General features: G+C 39.5%; 1 protein-coding gene across 3 annotated transcripts in view; it reads left to right on the forward strand.

The window, feature by feature from the left end:
- Window positions 1-20448, forward strand: part of PARG (poly(ADP-ribose) glycohydrolase) — a 204568-nt gene that overhangs the window by 149657 nt on the left and 34463 nt on the right. For all 3 annotated transcript variants that reach the window (XM_080687384.1, XM_080687383.1, XM_080687382.1), the window contains 2 exons: window positions 7587-7734; window positions 18165-18243. In XM_080687384.1, coding sequence (XP_080543510.1) covers window positions 7587-7734; window positions 18165-18243 — 227 coding nt within the window. The remainder of the gene's footprint in view (window positions 1-7586; window positions 7735-18164; window positions 18244-20448) is intronic.

Consider the following 20448-nt stretch of genomic DNA (forward strand, 5'->3'; position numbering starts at 1 on the left):
GTAGATGCTGCTGTCTTTTCCCTGTTGTAGAGCAGGTAATTTTGTCCATCTCTCAATCTTTGTTATTAATTTGTGTTACTGCCTTTATTTAAAAAAAGTATTTTTGGGAAAAGGTGTCAACAAGTAAAACACCCTATGTATCTAGCTTTAAATTGATATAACCTAACCTGAATACCTATTTTCCTTTGCTTTAAAGTGATTTTTACTTACAATCACTAATAAGAGAAAATGTTAGTGATTTCTGTTCTTATCCCATTTATAAGAGCATTGTAATATCAGTTTTCTCTGAAAGAATCTTGTATATCATCTCATAGTGGGAATGGCTGATTTTTCTTCTTCAGTCCTTATTTGATGCATCTACAGAGTGGGGCAAAAGTAGGTTTGCAGTTGTTTGTATGGAAAATAATACAATAATCTATATACATAAAAGCCTAAGCGACTGAACGACTGGTCAACTGGTCACTATGATGCGCACTGACCACCAAAGGGCAGATGCTCAACGCAGGAGCTGCCCCCTGGTGGTCAGTGCGCTCCCATAGCAGGAGCGCCCCTCAACTGATGGATGGGGGGTCAGATGCAGGGCTCATGGTTGGTGAGCATGTGCTGTGGTGGCATGAGCCTCTCCCAAAAGGGACTAACTGGGCGCAAGCCCACGGCAGGTGCAGCGGGGCCTGGATTAGTGGGAATGGCAGGCAGGAGCAGCAGGCAGCGTTGGACTGCCCGTTTCAGCCCAATCCCCACAGGCCACGCCAAGGGACCCCACCTGTGCACGAACCTGTGCACCGGGCCTCTAGTTAATAAATAATAATATAAGAATAAATTCTGTTTTAGTACTCACAACTGTAAACCTACTTTTGCCCCACCCTATATTGGGGCAAAACTAAATAAAGCAGCTGCCTGAGAATAGACTGATTTGTTTGAATAACAATGTAAAATGACTGGACTGATTTGCATTGGGCTCTAAGTGCCTAATGATACAGATTCTTTTTAGCATTGCCTTTAATTAGATATGTTTTTGTAATTGAAATCTTCAAAGAGGCAACCCATGTTTTCTTTTAAATCACCTCCTCCCAGTGATTATCTATATATATAAAAGCCTAAACGACTGATCGACTGGTCGCTATGACATGCACTGACCACCAGGGGGCAGATGCTCAATGCAGGAGCTGCCCCCTGGTGGTCAGTGTGCTCCCACAGCCAACCTCCTGCGGTCCCCCCTTCCCTTCACCGGCCAACCTCCCGTGGTCCTTCCTCCTAGCCGGCTGGCCCCAATCGGCCAAGGACCACCTGTACACGAATTCATGCACTGGGCCTCTAGTTTGAGATAATAAAAATGCTTAGGATAACTGGATTAATATTTGTCTTATACTTAAAATTTGTTTTAAATTTGTATTTAATCAGTACCTTTCTATTTAAAACAATAATTTTTAAATATGGTTAAAATTTGTTTCAATTGAATATCACTTTTTCCCACATTTTCATCTTGATGACGTTCTTTCCTACTTTAAAGTCTTGTATTAACTGAGGGAGTCTTAATACACACAAAAATCAACAAAGCTACTGCTAGTTAGCACTGCAGGAATGCTGACCTTTCATTACAGTACAATTCAACAAGGAATTATTTAACAACATTCAAGGTTGAGATTCTCCCCACTTTCCTGGAACGTATTATAGAAGAAATATGAAACCTCAGTAGATTAAAAGAATACCATAAAGGCTTCTATTAACTGTGCTCCCTCCTTGTGCCATGTATCCCCAGGAGGTCAGAGAATATTGTATTGCAGTGCCACAAAGCTTCTTGTGTAGCATACGAATTACATTATGCTGAATGGCAACAACAATGAAACCTCTAAGGAGTGTTATCATTTCTCTCTTTTCATCAAGTTATAATTCAGAAACTGAGTAATCTGAACAAGTAGCTTTAAAGTGAGTTGGAAAATGACTGGCTAAACATAAAGAAGCACTCACATGCTGTTTTCATGTACTGGAACCAGTTTCTCACCTGTAGTAGCCTTTTATTAGGAACTTTTTATGTAGTAGAAACTTAGATTTTCTAAAAGACTCCTCCTGCTTTCAGAGGCATATTGAGTGTAGTGTATTTATTTGTATGCATAACTATCAAGTAATAAATGGCCTTTTATTATAGCATGTACATGGGATGTATTTCATTTATCATTACCAAGTAGTACATAAGTTGGGTAGAGCTTACCTTTCTATTTTGATTATTTACCTTGTTCCAGTAAAAATTAATAGTAAAAATTAAGTTTTGCTAATCTCAAACATTGTTTCTTATTTTTATTTATAATAACCATTATACTTAGTCTCTCAATTTTTAAGTGCTGTCCATTTTTTTTCTTTGCTGCATCGCTCTTTCCTTCACTTTCTTTCCCACTGACCTATTTGAGGAACTAATATAGCCTGTATAAACTATCCAGTAGTCACCTAATCAGCTTCCAGTTTTAATTTTATACTATTTTGGTTTATTCTTTAAACTCTACCCTGAATTATCTTCCTAAAGTCCAGGTTCTTTGTTGTTACTTTTCTTTTTTAGAATCATTCCTAGAACCTTCAGAATAAAGTAAAAATTTCCTGGACCCCAGATTACTTCATCACCAACGGTAACCCTCTCCATACTCTATATTACAAACAGGCATGAGGAGTCTTCTTCCATTCTCCTCAGACAGCTCTTTACTTTTGGTTTCTCCTATGTCCCTCAGCCTGAAAGTCAGCAAAATCCAGGTTGAATGACACATCCTCTTGTAATGCTCTCTATCGTCCTTCCCATGCTCTCATTTTATTTCATTGTACTAGAGGTCCAGTGCATGGGATCGTGCACCAGTGGGGTCTCTCAGCCTGGCCTGTGCCCTCTTGCAATTGGGCCAAAACCCAGCAGTCCAACATCCCCCCGAGGGATGTAGCAGTGCCAAACCGGCAGGCAGATGGGGAGGAGAGGCTCCCACCGCCGCAGCTGCACTCACCAGCCATGAGCCCAGCTTCTGGCTGAGCAGCACTCCCGCTGTGGGAGCGCACTGACCACCAGGGGGCAGCGCCTGCATTGAGTGTCTGCCCCCTGGTGGTCAGTACACATCATAGTGACTGGTCGTTTTGGTTGTTCAGTTGTAATGGTTGCTTAGTTTTATATATATAGATAGATTATTTAGGCAGTATCAATTTAGTGCTAATAAGTTCTTTAATAATTATTCTATAATTCTGCTTATGTGCCTAACTCCTGGCTAGTTTGTAATACTGTGAAACTGTCTTACTCATCTTTGCATCCCATGATTCCCAGCACAAGATTTAATCAATGTTTGTTGAATTGAATAGTTTAAGCCATAAATCACCCAGTGCATAAAGACCTCATTATGTAGTAGGTAACTAATTCTAATCAATGGACTAGTTTAACTAAAATTATCTATAGCCAAAACCGGTTTGGCTCAGTGGATAGAGCGTCAGCCTGCGGACTAAAAGGTCCCAGGTTCGATTCCGGTCAAGGGCATGTAACTTGGTTGCGGGCACATCCCCAGTAGGAGGTGTGCAAGAGGCAGCTGATCGATGTTTCTCTCTCATCGATGTTTCTGACTATCTATCCCTCTTCCTTCCTCTCTGTAAAAAAAATCAATAAAATATATTAAAAAAAAAAACAAACAATAAAATTATCTATATATATATAAAAACCTAAGCGACCGTCTGACCCAGCAGTCACCAACCTTTCCGACGGAGCACCGGTTGGCGACCGCTGGTCTGACTGTTTGACCGTCCGACCGGTATGATGTGCAGTGACCACCAGATGGGGCAGACACTCAGACTGGTAGCTATGATGCGCACTGACCACCAGGGACAGACACTCAATGCAGGAGCTGCCGAGCAACAGCAACTTTGCAGAGTGCCCTCTTGCACTCTGGGACCCCTCAGGGGATGTCGGACTGCTTGTTCTGGCCCAATCCCCACAGTCCAGGCCAAGGGACCCCACCTGCTGGAGGGACCCCACTCACTCTGCAGATGACCTTCAAGCCACCGTGCCACCCCAGGTGTGGTTGGCTGGGGAGAGGACGCGGGAGGTTGGCTCCAGGGCGTGTCTGGCTCATCTCACCCAGTCCCGTCCCACCAGCCACCCGCTAATTAATTTTATCTCAATGTACATGAATCTGTGCATTGGGCCTCTAGTTTTTCTATAAAAGCTAAAGAGTAACTGTTTTTTAGCATTGACTAAATCCAAATGTATATGATTCTCTGTGGTAACTCATTTCAAGAGCTTGTCTAATTGTAATTTTCAGTGTTTTCCAAGTTCTTCTATACTTAAATAATACTTTGCCTTCTGTTAATTTCTGTCTTCTCTCATATTTTTCCATATCAAAATAAGATTCATATTCTTGTTTTACTCTTTTGTAAAATAGGTTTCAGATTATCATTTAATGTCATAATTGCTTTAGAGAACATAAACAAATTTTAAGAAATCTTATATTTAAAAGATTAAATATAATAGGAAAAAAATAGGAAAAAATAATAGGAAAAAAAATATATATATATAGGTCTCTGCCCACTTTTGACATAGAGCTCCGAAAACCCGGGTAGCTATGTAAGTGATGAGAGCACAAGGAGCATCTTTTATTCTAATACTAGAGGCCCAGTGCACAAAATTCGTACACTGGTAGGGTTCCTAGCGACTGCCAGCTGCTGCCTGGGTACTCCCTTCCTTCCCCTGGCCGCCTACTGCTGCCAGGGCCTCCCTCCCTTTTCCTGGCTGCCTGCCACTGCCGCCAGCCGGGGCATCCCTCCTTTCCCCCAGCTGGCCCCGCCCCCTGGTCAAACTCCCAGACTAACTCCTTGTCGAGGGGACAATTTGCATACTATGCTTTTATTATATAGGATTTGGTTTTTCATTTTGATTCCTGACACAGAGCTCCTAAATCCCTTGGAATTTTCTGGGTGATAGGAATGAGTGTCTTTTGCTCTAATGAGGTGATTCTTGCTGGGCTCCTGAATAGCTTCAGGGAGGGGGCTGGTCACCAGAAAGCCAAAGCCATGCTTAGAAGTTTGCAATTATCTGCCTGACCTCTCGTCCTCTGGGAAAGGGAATGGTACTGGAGACTGAGTTCACGGTCAATCACGCCTACATGCTATAGCTTCCATAAAAATCCCAAAAGTTTGGGATTCAGAGAACTTCCAGGTTGGTGAACATGTGGAGGTACTAGGAGAGTGACTTGGGGGGAGAATGACATCCCTGGACATTCTGTGCCCCTTCCTAAATACCTTGCCCTGTGTATCTCTTCATCTTGCTGTTCATCTGTGTCCTTTATTATAACCTTGTAATAAACCAGTAAATGTAAGTGAGCATTACCTTGAGTTCTGTGAGCTGCTCTGGCAAATTATCAGACCCTAGGAGGGGGTCATGGAAACCCCTATTAACCTATCAACTAGAAGTTAGGACTTAAAATTGGCATCTGAAGTTGGGCAGTTTTGTGGGACTGAACCCTTAGTTTTTGGAATCTGATGCTAACACCAGGCAGATAGTGTCAGAACTGAACTGAATTATAGGACACCTAGATGGTGTTGCAGAATTGCTTGATGTGTCGAATACCACACATTTGGTGTCAGAATTGTAGTGAGTTTGGTAGCAGTGTGAAGTTAAAGGGGAGATACAGGGGTGTGGTTTTCCTACACAGTATATAAGCCTCTCTTAACACTACTTACTGAATTCTGGGTGTTTGTTTGTTTTTTTTGTATGGGTATGGTTATGTATGTGCACAGTTGTATATAAGTGTGTAATATAACTCCTCAAATAGAGTAATCTAAGGCAAAGTTGGAAACCATTTCTTACATATTTCCCCATAATTCCTAGCGTTGTGTGACATGTGGAGTGCTTAGTAATGTTTAAGACAAACAAATAATGATGGCAAGTTGAGTTTGCTTTCTCTTGAGGATTGTATAATCATCATTATTAATAGGAGCTTGGGGATCCAATCTTAGTATTCCACAGAAAGCTTATGTATAGTTTTAAATTAAATTGGAAATATTTTGTTGAATCTCTATTGTTAAACTAGGTTTTGTTCTTCATTTATTTCCTTAGGTATATTTTTAAAAAATAGTTTATAATGTTCTTGTAGTTGGGAGTTTGCAACTGAATTTAGAAGAACAATGTTCCTTTCCCTTTATTCTTCCATAGAAGGAAAGCTTACCCCCCAAAAGGTCAATTACTGAACTTTAAAGTTCTTTAAGAACAAGTTTTTGATTGCCATATTACATAAGAAAGGTATGGTTATTATTAAAGTCTATGAAATACATAAATGGAAATTGAGTAGTGAATGGTAGGGAAATGATCTTGAGAACTTTCCAGATAAAACCTTTCTTGATTTGTGGTCCTTGGAACACAAAAGGTTTATAAACAAAAGTCCATATAATTACACTAGAGGCCCGGTGCACAAAATTCGTGCATGGGGGGGTGTGTGTCTCTCAGCCCAGGCTGCACCCTCTCCAATCTGGGACCCCTTGAGGGATGTCCGACTGCCCAATGGGATCGGGCCTAAACGGGCGGTCGGATCCCTCTCACAGTCCAGGACTGCTGGCTCCCAACTGCCCTCCCCTGCTGGCCTGGTCCCCCCACAACGGCCCTCCCCTGCTGGCCTGGGTCCCCCCCCCAACTGCCCTCCCCTGCAGGCCTGGTCCCCCCCAACTGCCCTCCCCTGCTGATCTGGTCTCCCCCAACTGCCCTCCTCTGCCGGCCTGGTCACCCCTAACTGCCCTCCCTGCTTGCCTGATTGCCCACAACTGCCCTCCCCTGCAGGCCTGGTCCCCCCCAACTGCCCTCCCCTGCTGATCTGGTCTCCCCCAACTGCCCTCCTCTGCCGGCCTGGTCACCCCTAACTGCCCTCCCTGCTTGCCTGATTGCCCACAACTGCCCTCCCCTGCAGGCCTGGTCCCCCCCAACTGCCCTCCCCTGCAGGCCTGTTGCCCCCCAACTGCCCTCCCCTGCAGGCCTGGTTCCCCCCAACTGCCCTCCCCTGCAGGCCTGGTCCCCCCCAACTGCCCTCCCCTGCAGGCCTGGTCCCCCCCAACTGCCCTCCCCTGCAGGCCTGGTGCCCCCCAACTGCCCTCCCCTGCAGGCCTGGTCCCCCCCAACTGCCCTCCCCTGCAGGCCTGGTTCCCCCCAACTGCCCTCCCTTGCTGGCCTGGTCACCCCTAACTTCCCACAACTGCCCTCCCCTGCAGGCCATCTTGTGGCAGCCATCTTGTGTCCACATGGGGGCAGCCATCTTTGACCACATGGGGGCGGCCATCTTGTGTCTTGGTGTGACGGTCAATTTGTATATTACTTTTTTATTAGATAGGATTGAGTCTTTTGTATAAAAGCTCCATTTTCTAGGTTCCTTCTAAGGTTTTGGATCTAAAGAAATATGCAGAGATGTTAACTGCAGTGAGATGGAAAGAGTGCAGCCAATCACAACCTATTCTTCCTGAAAAGATTACTAACTTGGGGTTGATTTATATAGGAAAGGAAAGCAAGATTAGAGATTAGAGGTGGTATACTTGTGTATCATATATGTAGGTATTTTAGATCATCATTTAATATGCCACATTTTTCCAAATAGGTGGATTTTGCAAACCGTTTTGTTGGAGGTGGTGTAACCAGTGCAGGACTTGTGCAAGAAGAAATTCGCTTTTTAATCAACCCTGAGTTGATTGTTTCACGGCTTTTTACTGAGGTGCTGGATCACAATGAATGTCTTATCATCACAGGTTAGTTTGGGGAAATCTATGAATATATATCATGAAAACTAGAGGCCACTCAGATAAGCTTTTTTCTGCCATGGGCATTAGTCCCAATATTGTTATTCATTAATTTATATTCGGTGTTTTGAAATTGTTATACAGTTGGCCCTTGAATACCAACCCACACTCCCAACTCCATGCAGTCAAAAATTCACATGTAATTTTTATTTCCCCAAAATTTAAGTTGTCCCTCAATATTGGTTCCAGGTCCCCCTGCACATATCAAAATCTGAGGATACTCAAGTCCCCTGTAAAAATGGTATAGATCAATGCATATAGTCGGCCCTCTATATCTGCAGAATCCCAAACGGGGATCAAAAACAGTACAGGTATTTACTGAAAAAAATCCGCATATACTAGTAAGTGGCACCGGGCAGTTCAAACTTGTGTTTACAAAAGTCAACTGTAGTTTTATTTGCCTAATCTTGAGTAAGATATTTTATTCTCACCTTTTTTTCCCGTGGCATCATTATCTGAGGAATAAGGATAAAAACTATTCAATTATCTTCCAGTTTGAATTTTTATGATGTAATGCTCTGAAAATAAGAAAATGATAGGACTTTGAGCATGTATTCTGTTATTATTCTTCATTGTATTTCCAAAGTGATTTGTTATAATTCAATATGATGTCAATATATAAATGCAAAAAGCACAGTTACAGTGTTTGGAGAGAGTCAGTATACCAGTGAGCTATAAAGAAGAGAAATAAATCAGGAACCTATGGTTACCCTCATTTCTAATACTAAGAGAAAAAGTATTACTATCTTAGTATCTAGCTTTGATTTAAGATAATGAAAAAGAGAGGGAAATACAGTCAAATTTATACTTTAGGTCTATTATTGAGATTAAAAATTTTATCTTTATTTACTTTTTTTATTGAAATATCACTATGTCTTAGTATTTTCTTGTGAGTGAGGTACAAAAAGTAATAGCTCTTGAGAAAATCTTAATCAGTTACCTTAGGTAAGTTAAGCCTTTTATTCAAGTACCTGAAAGAACATCTACACTAATAAAAGAGAAACATGCAAATTAACCATGCCAAGCCATGCCCACCAGCCAATCAGGAGTGAGTATGCAAATTAACCCAACAAAGATTGCAGCCGGCCACGGAGCTGGAGCAAGCAGGAGGCTTGGGTTGCCCTGGCAATGGAAGAAGCCAAGCTTCCTGCCTGCCCTGGCTGGCCCTGGCCTCCGCTCAAGGCTACAAAGTTTCGATTATAGAAGATAAATAAATCCCAACAAAAATGGCAGAGGCCAGGGAGCTGGAGCAAGCAGGAGGCTTGGGTTGCCCCCGGTGATGGAGGAAGCCAAGCTTCCCGCCCACCCTGGCCGGCCCTGGCCTCTGCTCAAGGCTACAAAGTTCAATTATAGAAGATAAATAAATCCTAGATATTTGCTTCCAGCCGGCCCTGGCCTCTGCTCAAGGAGGTGCTGGAAAAAAAAAAAAAAGAAAGAAAAAAAGGAGGGGCTGGGACCTTGGGTCGTGGGGGGGTGATCAGGCCAGGATGGGATGGCAGGGGCCGTTGGGGGTAAGCAGACCAGCAGGGGGGCCAGTTGGGGGTGAGCAGGCTGTCAGTGGGGGTCAGTTGGAGGTGATCTGGACAGTGAGAGGGGCAGTTTGGAGTGAGCAGGCCAGTGGGGAGGGGAGGTGGGGGTGAGCAGGCCAGCAGGGGGGGGCAGTTGGGGGTGATCAGGCTGGCGGGGGGGCATTTGGGGGCGAGCAGGCCGGCGGCAGGGGGGCAGTTGGGGGCGAGCAGGCCGGCAGGCAGAGTGGTTAGGGGCAATCAGGCAGGCAGGCAGGCAGGCAGGTGAGCGGCTGGAGCCAGCAGTCCGGATTGTGAGAGGGATGTCCGACTGCCGGTTTAGGCCCGATCCCTGTAAACCGGCAGTAGGACATCCTTCGAGGGGTCCCAGATTGGAGAGGGTGCAGGCCGGGCTGAGGAACGCCCTCCCCCCTCCCCCGCCCCGTGCACGAATTTCGTGCACTGGGCCACTAGTTCTCACATAAAAGCCATAATCACTAATCAATTGATACTTTTTTTTCCTGCAAAAGAGAATTTGTTACTTCGTTTTTTAATCTATTGCTGCTTTGAGAGTAATGTAAGAGACCAAACATTCAACTGGGTTGGAGAATTTGGTTGATTGTTAGCCCCAAAGGTTACAAAGGGAGAAAAACCATCCCCTATGAGTTATATCAAATCCATACTCAACTCCCTGGCCAGTGTTGCTCAGTTGGTTGAGCATTATACCATGCACTGAGTGATCGCAGGTTTGATTCCTGGTCAGGGCACATGCCCAGGTTGCAGGCTCAATCCCCAGTAGGGGACGTGCAGGAGGCAGCCGATCGATGTTTCTTTATCATTGATGTTTCTCTTCTCCCTTTCTCTCTAAATCAATAAAAACAATATTTAAAAAGAAAACAAAAAATATATATATTCAACTGATTCATCTCCAAAGGGGTACATGACAGAACTAAGACTTGGAAATCTCATCTTAAAACCACACTCTTTCCCTCAGATACATTTGTAGGCAACCTTCAGGAGAGTATCTAAATTTTGTTTTGCTTTCAAGATTCTCTCTTTGTCTCTGTCTTTCCATAGCTTGATTATGATGTTTTTAGGTATGGTTCCATTTGACTATCCACTTTGGAGTTCACTGAGCTTGTTGAATGTTTAGATAAATTTGGTAAATATTTGGTCATTGTTTCTTCAAATATTCTTTCTGCCTCTTTCTCTCTGCTCCCTCTCAGGCTCTCATTATGCTCATTTGATGGTGTCCCATTGCTCTCTAAAACACTGTTCATTTTTCTTTATTCTTTATTTTTCCTATTCCTCAGACTGGGTACCTAAAGTCTGCTAATTCTTTCTTCTTCCTGCTCTAATCTGCTCTTGAAATTTTTATTTCAGTTATTATACTTTTCAACTCCATAATTTCTATTTGATTCTTTAAAAATATTAATTTCTATCTTCTTGTGGAGAGTATTTGTGAGGCATTATTCTCATACTTTCATTTAGTTCTGTAGACATAATTTTTTTATTTCTTTGAACATATTTAAAATAGCTGATTTAATGCCTTTTTGTAGTAAGTCCAACATCAGGGTTCTTTGGGGACAGGTACTATATTGTCTACTTTTTTTTTCTGAGTATGGAAAAAACTACTTTTTCATTTTTTGCATGTCTCAATTTTTTGTTGAAAATTAGACATTTTAAATAATGTGGTAACTTAAAATCAGAGTGTGTTTTTGTTGCTTTTTGGTGTTATTTGCTTTTTTACTTTTTTAAACTAATTTTATGAAGTCTATATTCTTTTTTGTAAGTGGCCACTGAAGTCTCTGCTTAGTTAGATTAGTGGTCAGCTAATGATTGGGCAGAGATTTCCTTAAGCGCCTAGAACCAATAAGTAAGTCTTTGCCGAAGGGCTCTTTCTGCTGTTGGGTCTCACCCAATACTCCACCAGGCAGTTGACACTTCACTTCCTGCTTGCACAGAGCCCAATGTCAGACGGAGAAGAGATCCTAGGACCTTCTCAATTCTTTTCTTGAGCATGTGGATAGCCATGGCCATGTGTGTAACCTTTTACATTCCTGTGGATACTTAGAACTTTTCAAAGCCCCTAATGGACATCTAACTTATTCCTCAGCTTTTTCTTTGAAACTTTTTAGTTAGCCTATTGTTTGCCCCAACTATTATTTACTGCCTCAGGGAGAACCACAGTGTTAAACAATTACTTATAATTGTTTTCAACAAACATCCCTAGATATAGTAGGTCCTTGGGTTACATAGGAGATCCGGTGCAGCATAACGCGATTTTCACCGTAAGTCGGAACCCACCTACATAAGCACCTACGTCACTCACATGGAGCACATACACAGCAGTAATGTAGTGAAACAGTAAAAAAAATTGAAAAGAAAGATAGCAATTCCTGATCTTTACTTGTGGTAAATAAATGATAAAAAACATAAAGAACACATGTACAGACGTCGAAATGACAGAACTTTTTTTTTATATAAATAAATGGGAGATGGTGACGTAACCATGAAACAACTTATGTCGAATCCGATGTAACCCGAGGACTGTCTGTATTAGGCTTTTTCTACCGGGCAAGCTCTAATTCAGGTCAGATAAAGATAGTCTTGTGAGTGAGGTCTTCCAGGGAACCACCAGACAGGTTATATGATGACAATTCTCTGAGAATGGGGCTTTGAAGGAGCATCAGCCCTCTTCTACCACCTCTCATGGCTTCCAGGCTGCTGGTTTTCACTGTGATTACAGGCTGTTGGCTTTTAAGGCTACCACAGAGCTTCGGAGAGTGGGAGGGCAAGTTAAAAAAACACCACAAAACCCACTCTTTTTACTAAGATTTAGCCAATTTTCTTTTGATGTAAACATTACTTGGGTTGCTTTTAGCCTTTAACTCCCACAGTTCAGAAATTGTTGATCCTCACAATTTCTACCAGTGTAAAAATTACAGAGGTGAGAATTTTCAGAAGTTTTACACCATCATTTTTGCTGATATGTTATCTTTCACAAGTACTTGTTTGTAAAAAGGCTTTCAACAAGTTATCCCACATCATTTAGAATTCCTATGCTATTTTTTAATATCACTAGAGCCCAGTGCACGAAATTCAATAGGCCTGGCCAGCGATCAGGGCCAATCTCTGGAGCAACCAGCGGGGCGATGAGGGGTCCCCCTCTGGCACCCGCGTTGGCTGGCGGCAGCTCCTGCATTGAGCATCTGCCCCTTAGTGGTCAGTGCACATCATAGTGACCGGTCATTCTGCTAGTCGGTCAATTTGCATATTAGGCTTTTATTATATAGGGATTGTGAGTCTGCTCTTTTGATGTGGTAAGGCAAAAAAACAACAACTATTAATTGTCTGAGTGTGTGCAAGAAATTAAAAATTGAACCTTAGCAAAGGAATTTCTTCTTGGATGGAGGTTGTGATCCAACTGTAATGAAATGGAAAGATATAAAACCCTTTTATTCTGTGTTGTCTCATTGATTTAGCTATATTTATATGTTGTTTATTACACATGCAGATACAAAGAATGTAGTTGAAAGGTATGAGGAGAGAAGAGAGTACAAGGAATTATAGAACAAAAATTTAAACTGTCATAAATCCATTGCTGGACTAATAAATACTTTGAGTATTGGTCTTACACTGTTTTAGAGAGCTCTGAAGGTATGGAATGTGATCGTCTCCAGCATTTGGAAGTATTAATTAATACTTTAAAAGACATTTAAGCAGATAAGCTAGATTTGAACTGAAGACTCAGAAAACAATATTTCATCAATATTTTAGATGAATCTATAGTTGATCCTTGAACAATACAGGTTTCAACTGCACTGGTCCACTTATACATGGATTTTAAAACATAAATATATCAAAATTTTGTGGATATCTCCTTACTATTGTGAAGCAATTGTATCAGTTGCACAAGGCTACCATAAAACAATCATATTTGCTGCTTCTTTGTTATTAATGCATGAATCTTTTCATGTTATCTTTTCTTTTTTAATAATTCTTTATTGTCGCCCTATCCGGTTTGGCTCAGTGGATGGAGCGTCTGCCTGCGGACTCAGGTCCCAGGTTCGATTCTGGTCAAGGGCATGTACCTTGGTTGCGGACACATCCCCAGTAGGGAAGTGTGCAGGAGGCAGCTGATTGATGTTTCTTTCTCATCAATGTTTCTAACTCTCTATCCCTCTCCCTTCCTCTCTGTAAAAAAATCAATAAAATATATTTTTAAAAAATAATAATTCTTTATTGTTGAAAGTATTACATGTCTCCATCTTTTCATTTTTAATGCCTAGTGTTAGTAATACATATAATATATACAGTGTCTTGTATCATACGAGACATTGCGATGTAGGTGCTGACAGATGATTCATTTTGTAAACAGACTATAAACTTACGATACCAATAAATATAGCACAGTCATGTAAATGTATTTTCTTAGTAACATTTTTTCTCTATCTTATATTATTGTAAGAATACAGTATATAGTACATATAACATACAAAATATATGTTAACCAACTGTTTATGTTATTGACAAGGCTTCCAGTCAACAGGCTATTAGTAGTTAAGTTTTTAGGGAGTCAAGAGTTACAACCATGTGGGGGAGTTGGTATCTCTAATCCCCATATTATTCAAAGGTCAGCTGTACATATTTGAAATAAAAAATGTTGGTAGAATACTGGACATTTAAGCTCAAAGCTAATTTGTTTTATTTCCTTCATTTCTCTTACACTGGGAAAGAAGCAAGTCTCTTGCAATCTATATTAATGTTGCTGTAAATAAAGGATGTAATTTTCGTGTATAAGGTAAACAGTAGAATTTTTCTTTCTTTTTTTTTAAGATAGTTTGTCCCCACCCCTGGCTGGTGTGGCTCTATTGGTTGGAGCATCATCCTCTACACGAGAAGGTGGTGGGTTCGATTCCTGGTCAGTGCACATACCCTGGTTGCAGGTTACACGCCCAGGGCACATATGGGCACGGACAGCAGGCAACTGGTAGATGTTTCTCTCTCACATCGGTATTTCTCTCTTTCTCCCTCTCTGTCACTCTCATTCTCTCCCTCTCCTTCTCCTTTCTGCTCTCTCTCTCAAATCAATTAAAAAAAAAGATAGTTTGTCTCCAATCTGAAAAACTCCATCACTCTGAAACTATGTCCGGTCTCTAACTTATCTACAGGCATTGTAAAATAGATGGAAAATTGCAGATCCATGACTCACCTTCATATCTATGCTTCAGGCTAAGGACATCCGGGGTGACTTTTAACTCAGCATTTTCCCCCCACATCCTTTTAACTCTATTATAGAGCCTCCTAATTAATATCTGTGATGTGATGTTCCCTTAATGGAAATGGCCATTTCATCATCTATTTGATGTTGGATTTCTGCCATCTCCCTTCTTAGGAGACTCTTAACCGGGCACTGCAATCTATCTGCCGGATCAATTCCATTCCTTCAATGATTCATCCAGGTTCAGTGGCTGTGACTAGCTAATGGCTGTGACTGTGCTGCCTGAATCTGTAGAAGAGTTTGAAAAATTGGAAATAAATTAAATTTATCTTCATTGTGGGGCATCTGGTTGGTATCAGACTTTTAATGAATATGAAACAGGTCATGCAAACAGCCAAATCCTTTTATCCAGACAGTGTTATTCCTCTATTTTTTATGATCCGTAGGGCAGGCATGAGTTAAAACCTTTCAGTAAGTGTAGATAGAGGGAAAGAATTAAAACTCCAATCTTTCCTTTTCTTTTTTCCCTTTCCCCCTCTCTCATGTTCCTCTAAAACACCCAGCAGCTAATAGCTTCAATACTAAAAAGTTCTAGGAGATTGTTTTGTTTCTGTGTGGTGAGCATATAAAAATGCCTAGCTGTGAAACTTACCGAGCAGAATGGTAGTACATATAACATAAAACCTGCACTTGAATGAATCAAATTGTTCCAGACATCACAGATCCTTATATTTTTTATGAGTGTCAGCAGAACTGATAGAACAAAAGTGGAAACCATTGCTTTTAGTACTGGTGCTTTTAATAACTGCACTAGAGGTGCCCATTGCTACAAAACAGTTCATTGCTAACTCAGTGATACCAGTTCATTGGGAAAGATCCAAATTCATTTGGATTTTGGCTTTTCTTAATTCTTGCTAATCATGAGAATGTAAGGCAAGATTGTTTTTATCTGCCACATAATTACCTCTATATGAATGATATTAATAAAAGTAGAGTCAGTGGCTTTCATATAAGTTTTCTTTCTAAGGGCACACCCATTGTTAAGTAGAATATTTTTAATCTCCAAATATTTGTTCTATGTTCATCACAAACTTTAATTACTAGCAAGAGAAAATAAGAATGTTTCTTACTGCTAAATCCGAAAACTGGTAAAGCTGTCATGAACTCTTGAAAAGATTTTAGTGGGTTCCTTCTAGCTATTTCCCTAAGTGAGGGTGGCGAGAGCTTGCCATAAAGTTCATTTAGTCTTCTGACTCCTATTTGCTGTTATCACTGCTTACCTTTTTATTTTCATCATAGTTTATCAATAAATATGACTCTAAAACAAGTTATAGGTATTCATTTTTCAGAATAGTTTACATAATTTTGAAAGAGTCTATTTAGAAAATCCAGAATTTCATTTGTTTAGAGAAGAAGCATCTACATGTGATTTTTTAACTTCCCGTTACTGAAGGAAATGAATCTATCCTTGTTTGTCTTAGGAAAGAAGACTGAAACCGATCTAACTTGAAATAGAAATATAATTGATATAAAATTTTCAGCCACTTTTCAAAAGACAGAACAATTATTTGTTTTCATAGTTAAGAGATCAGAATAGACTTGTTTGTTTGAAAAATAAGGCACGGCCATTGCAGGGCAGAAAATAGACAAGAACACAACTGTTCTGCTGTCTTTATCCCCAGCTGGGCCAGTAGACCAGGTTGCTTTCAAACCCCTCATCCCTGGAATCATGTATCTTTGATTTCTCTACCCACTTACAAAGTTAAGTCTAGACACCAGTACTAACTCCTTTATGGTTTTGAAGGATTTTAAACTCATTTGGTTTTCCAAGCAGTTCTATTAGGTAAATAAGAATTATTAACAAGTCTGATTTTTAGATGACAAAATGAAGTCTAATGAGATTTGATCACTTAAGGATTCACTTTTTTTTTGTTTGTTTTTTAAAAATATATTTTATTGATTTTTTTACAGAGTAAGGGAGAGGGATAGAGAGTTAGAAACATCAATCAGCTGCCTCCTGCACACCCCCTACTGGGGATGTGCCTGCAACCAAGGTACATGCCCTTGACCAGAATCGAACCTGGGACCTTTCAGTCTGCAGGCTTACGCTCTATCCACTGAGCCAAACCGGTTAGGGCAAGGATTCACTTTGGGTTCCTCATATCTCCTAATCTCAGTGTGGTACTCTTTTTAGCCTGCCACATGTTATGTGTAAATGTGAATTAAGTATTTCTGGATTCATTATTTTAACCTCAGTTAATACAGATTTTTCCTGTTTTGCTCATTAATTATCATGTTTCTATGGCAAGTATTTAATCATCTGCTTCTATATTCTTGTGTTACTAGATGTTAATGTAGACACAAATGTTAATAATTTATAATCCCTACCCTTAAGAAGCCGACAGTCTAGTGAAGGAGTTAGATTACATTTTTAAACTGCTTTATTGAGGTATAATTGACATACACTAAACTATATATTTTGAAGTGTAAAATTAGGTAAGTTTTAGCATACAGCTATGCACATGAAATCTTTTGTTCATGTTTTAATTGAGTTTTTTATTGTTGAGTTTTAAAAGTGCTATCTATATACATATATACATACTGGTGTATACATGTCCTTTATCAGGTATATGTGGTTGTCTTTTCATTATTGTAACAGTGACTTTTGAAGATCAGAAATTGTTTCTTCTTTATTTTTCTTTTTTATATTCCAATGTATTATCTTGTCCAGGGTTTTCAGCTTTTCATTATTACTGTTGTTGTTTTGTTTTTGTTTTTGTTTTTTAATTCTTGAAAAGTCAAGTGATTATTGAGTTGACCATTACAATTGGAATAATTTTATTTAGTTAAATAGTGGAACAATTTGACACCATTTCTCCTGATATATTCAGGTACGATGAATTAGAAATCTGTGTTATGTGGCAAGCTTGATGCATGTCCTCATCAGATTAATATTAATTATACTTTTTCTCTTCCCTTTCTTCTCATGCCATAATATCCTAGTTTTACAAGGCTTTTTTCAAGTACCTTGCCTGTTGGTAGGCAAATTCTAGATTTAATTTTTTTAATATATTTTTATTGATTTCAGATAGGAAGGGAGAGGGAGAAATAGATAGAAATAGATGAGAGAGAATCATTGATTAGCTGCCTCCTGCACGCCCCCTACTGGAGATCAAGCCCACAACCGGGCATGTTCCCAGACTAGAAATCGAACCCGGGACCCTTCAGTCCACAGGCCAATGCTCTACCCACAGAGCAAAACCAGCTAGGGCCTAGATTTAATTGTAATGACATTTGTTTTAGCAGGGAATTTTCTTTTCTCAACAATATGAAGCAGATATTATCATCAGATTACTGACATTCAAAACAGTGGACTTGTATAAAATACAGTCTTTATGCACTCCCCTTAAAAGAAGGAAATAAATTTGAAAACATGTTTTGTTTACTGTGTTGGTTGAGACATTTAGTCACTGTATGATAAACATTGTAGTGACTTTTCGAGGTATCCTATTATTTCTTCATCGAAAATAATAAATAATTAAGACCAGTGATTTTTTTTATTGTTGGCTTTTTTTTTTTTTTTTTTTTAGAAGGTGCAGCTTTTAAGAAAATATTTCTGAAAAATAGTATTGGAAGCTTCTTTTTTTCAGGTACTGAACAGTACAGTGAATACACAGGCTATGCTGAAACTTACCGCTGGGCCCGGAGCCATGAAGATGGGAATGAAAGGTGAGTTCATTTCTGACTTGATTATCGCATGGCCAGAAGCTAAAGAATGTGGCCAAGTATATTCTGTCTACCATCTATTCTTATTTCAGAAATGTAACTTTCTTCTAAAATTCAGTATTACAGCTTCATTAGTAGTTAAAACATAATTACCATATATCAAAAAGAAATGAAAGCCTAAAGTCTAAATCAAGGACAGGAAGGGCAGAGCTCTTTACAGTTTTTGCATCTTAGCTGCCAATTGTAAGCAGTCAATGGAGGTTAACTTCCAAGGCCAGACTTATTTAGAATTGGTTATAGTTATAACTTAAAACCCTTAAACAGCATAAGTAGTTATCCTTAACTTTTCTGGGAGGCTAAGTAGGTGAAGGAATCTATGTTCAGACAATTTTCCTACTGCTACAAAACAATTGACAGCAGAAATTACAGTGAACTTTGCTGCTGCTGTCTTCTATTTTTTATTGAAATATATTTTTACATGATCTTGCTTCTCCAGTAAGTTGGTTTAACAGAGGCGAATTTTTATGCAACTGGAACCTAGATGCTTGTGTGTGTGTGTGTTCTAATGAAGAAGAGCCAATGTGGGCTTAAATGCTCCAATCAAAAGGGTAGCTGAATGGATAAGAAAACAAGAACCATATATATGCTGTATACAAGAGACCCACCTCAGAACAAAAGATACATACAGACTATAAGTAAGAGGATGGAAGAAGATATTTCATGCAAATGGAAAGGAAAGAAAAACAGGGGTAGCAATACTTATATCTGACAAAATAAACTTTAAAACAAAGTACATAATAAGAGACAAAGAAGGACACTACATAACAATAAAGGGTGCAATCCAACAAGAGGATATAACCCTTGTAAACATTTATGCATCCAACATAGGAGCACCTGAGTCTGTAAAGCAAGGGATTTTAACACCCCATTGACATCAATGGATAGATCTTCCCAACAGAAAATCAACAAGGAAATGGTAGCCTGAAATGATACACTGGATCACAAGGATTTAATTGATAACTTCAGAGCATTTCACTCCAAAGCTGCAGAATATACATTCTTTTTGAGTGCATATGGAACATTTCTAGGATAGACCACTTGTTAGGACACAAAATAAGTCTTAATACATTTAGAAAATTAAAATCATATCAAGTATATTCTTTGACCAGAATGGTTTTGAAACTAGAAATAAATCCAAAGAAATAAAAACTGAAAAACACACAAAGATATTGACTCTAGCAAGCATGTTACTAAACAATGAATGGGTTAACAGTGAGATCAAGGAAGAAATAAAAAAGAGACCTTGAAACAAATAAAAATGAGAACACAACAACCCAAAATCTATGGGACGCAGTAAAAGCAGTTCTAAGAGGGAAATTCATAGCACTACAGGCCTACCTCAAGAAATAAGAAAAATCACTAAATAAGCATTCTAACTTTACACTTAGAAGAACTAGAAAAAGAGCAGCAAACAAAGCCCAAAGTGAGTAGAAGAAAGGAAATAATGAAGATCAGAGTAAAAATAAAAGAGAGTCTGAAATGAAAATCAAAAGATAAATGAAACCAACACCTGGTTTTTTGAAAAGATAAACAAGATTGACAAACCTTTAACCAGACTTACCAAGAAAAAAAGAGAGAGGATCAAAATAAGTAAAATCAGAAGTGAAAGAGAAGTAACAACTGACACCAAAGAAATAGAAATAATTATAAGAAAATACTATAAACAACCATATGCCAACAAATTGGACAATCTGGGCAAAATGGATAAATTCCTAGAAACATACAATCTTTCAAAACTGAATCAGGAAGAATCAGAGGGTCTGAACATAGACAGATTACAACTAGTGAAATTGAAACAGTAATAAAAAAAACTCCCAACAAGCAGAAGTACTGGACCAGATGGCTTCACAGGTGAATTTTACCACACATTCAAAGAAGAATTAAAACCTAGTCTCAAACTATTCTAAAAAATTGAAGATGAGGGAAGACTCCCAAACTCATTTTACAATGCTAGCATTATCCTAATTGCAAAACCAGATAAAGATGCCACAAAGAAAGAACATTATAGCCCAATATCCCTGGTGAACATAGTTGGTAAAATCTTCAACAAAATACTAGCAAACCGTATCCAGCAATACATTAAAAAGATCATACAGCATGATCAAGTAGGATTTATTCCAGGGATCAAGGTTGTACAATAGTCACAAA

Source organism: Plecotus auritus (genome assembly GCF_963455305.1).
Source record: "Plecotus auritus genome assembly, chromosome: 9".
NCBI classification, from domain to species: Eukaryota; Metazoa; Chordata; class Mammalia; order Chiroptera; family Vespertilionidae; genus Plecotus; species Plecotus auritus.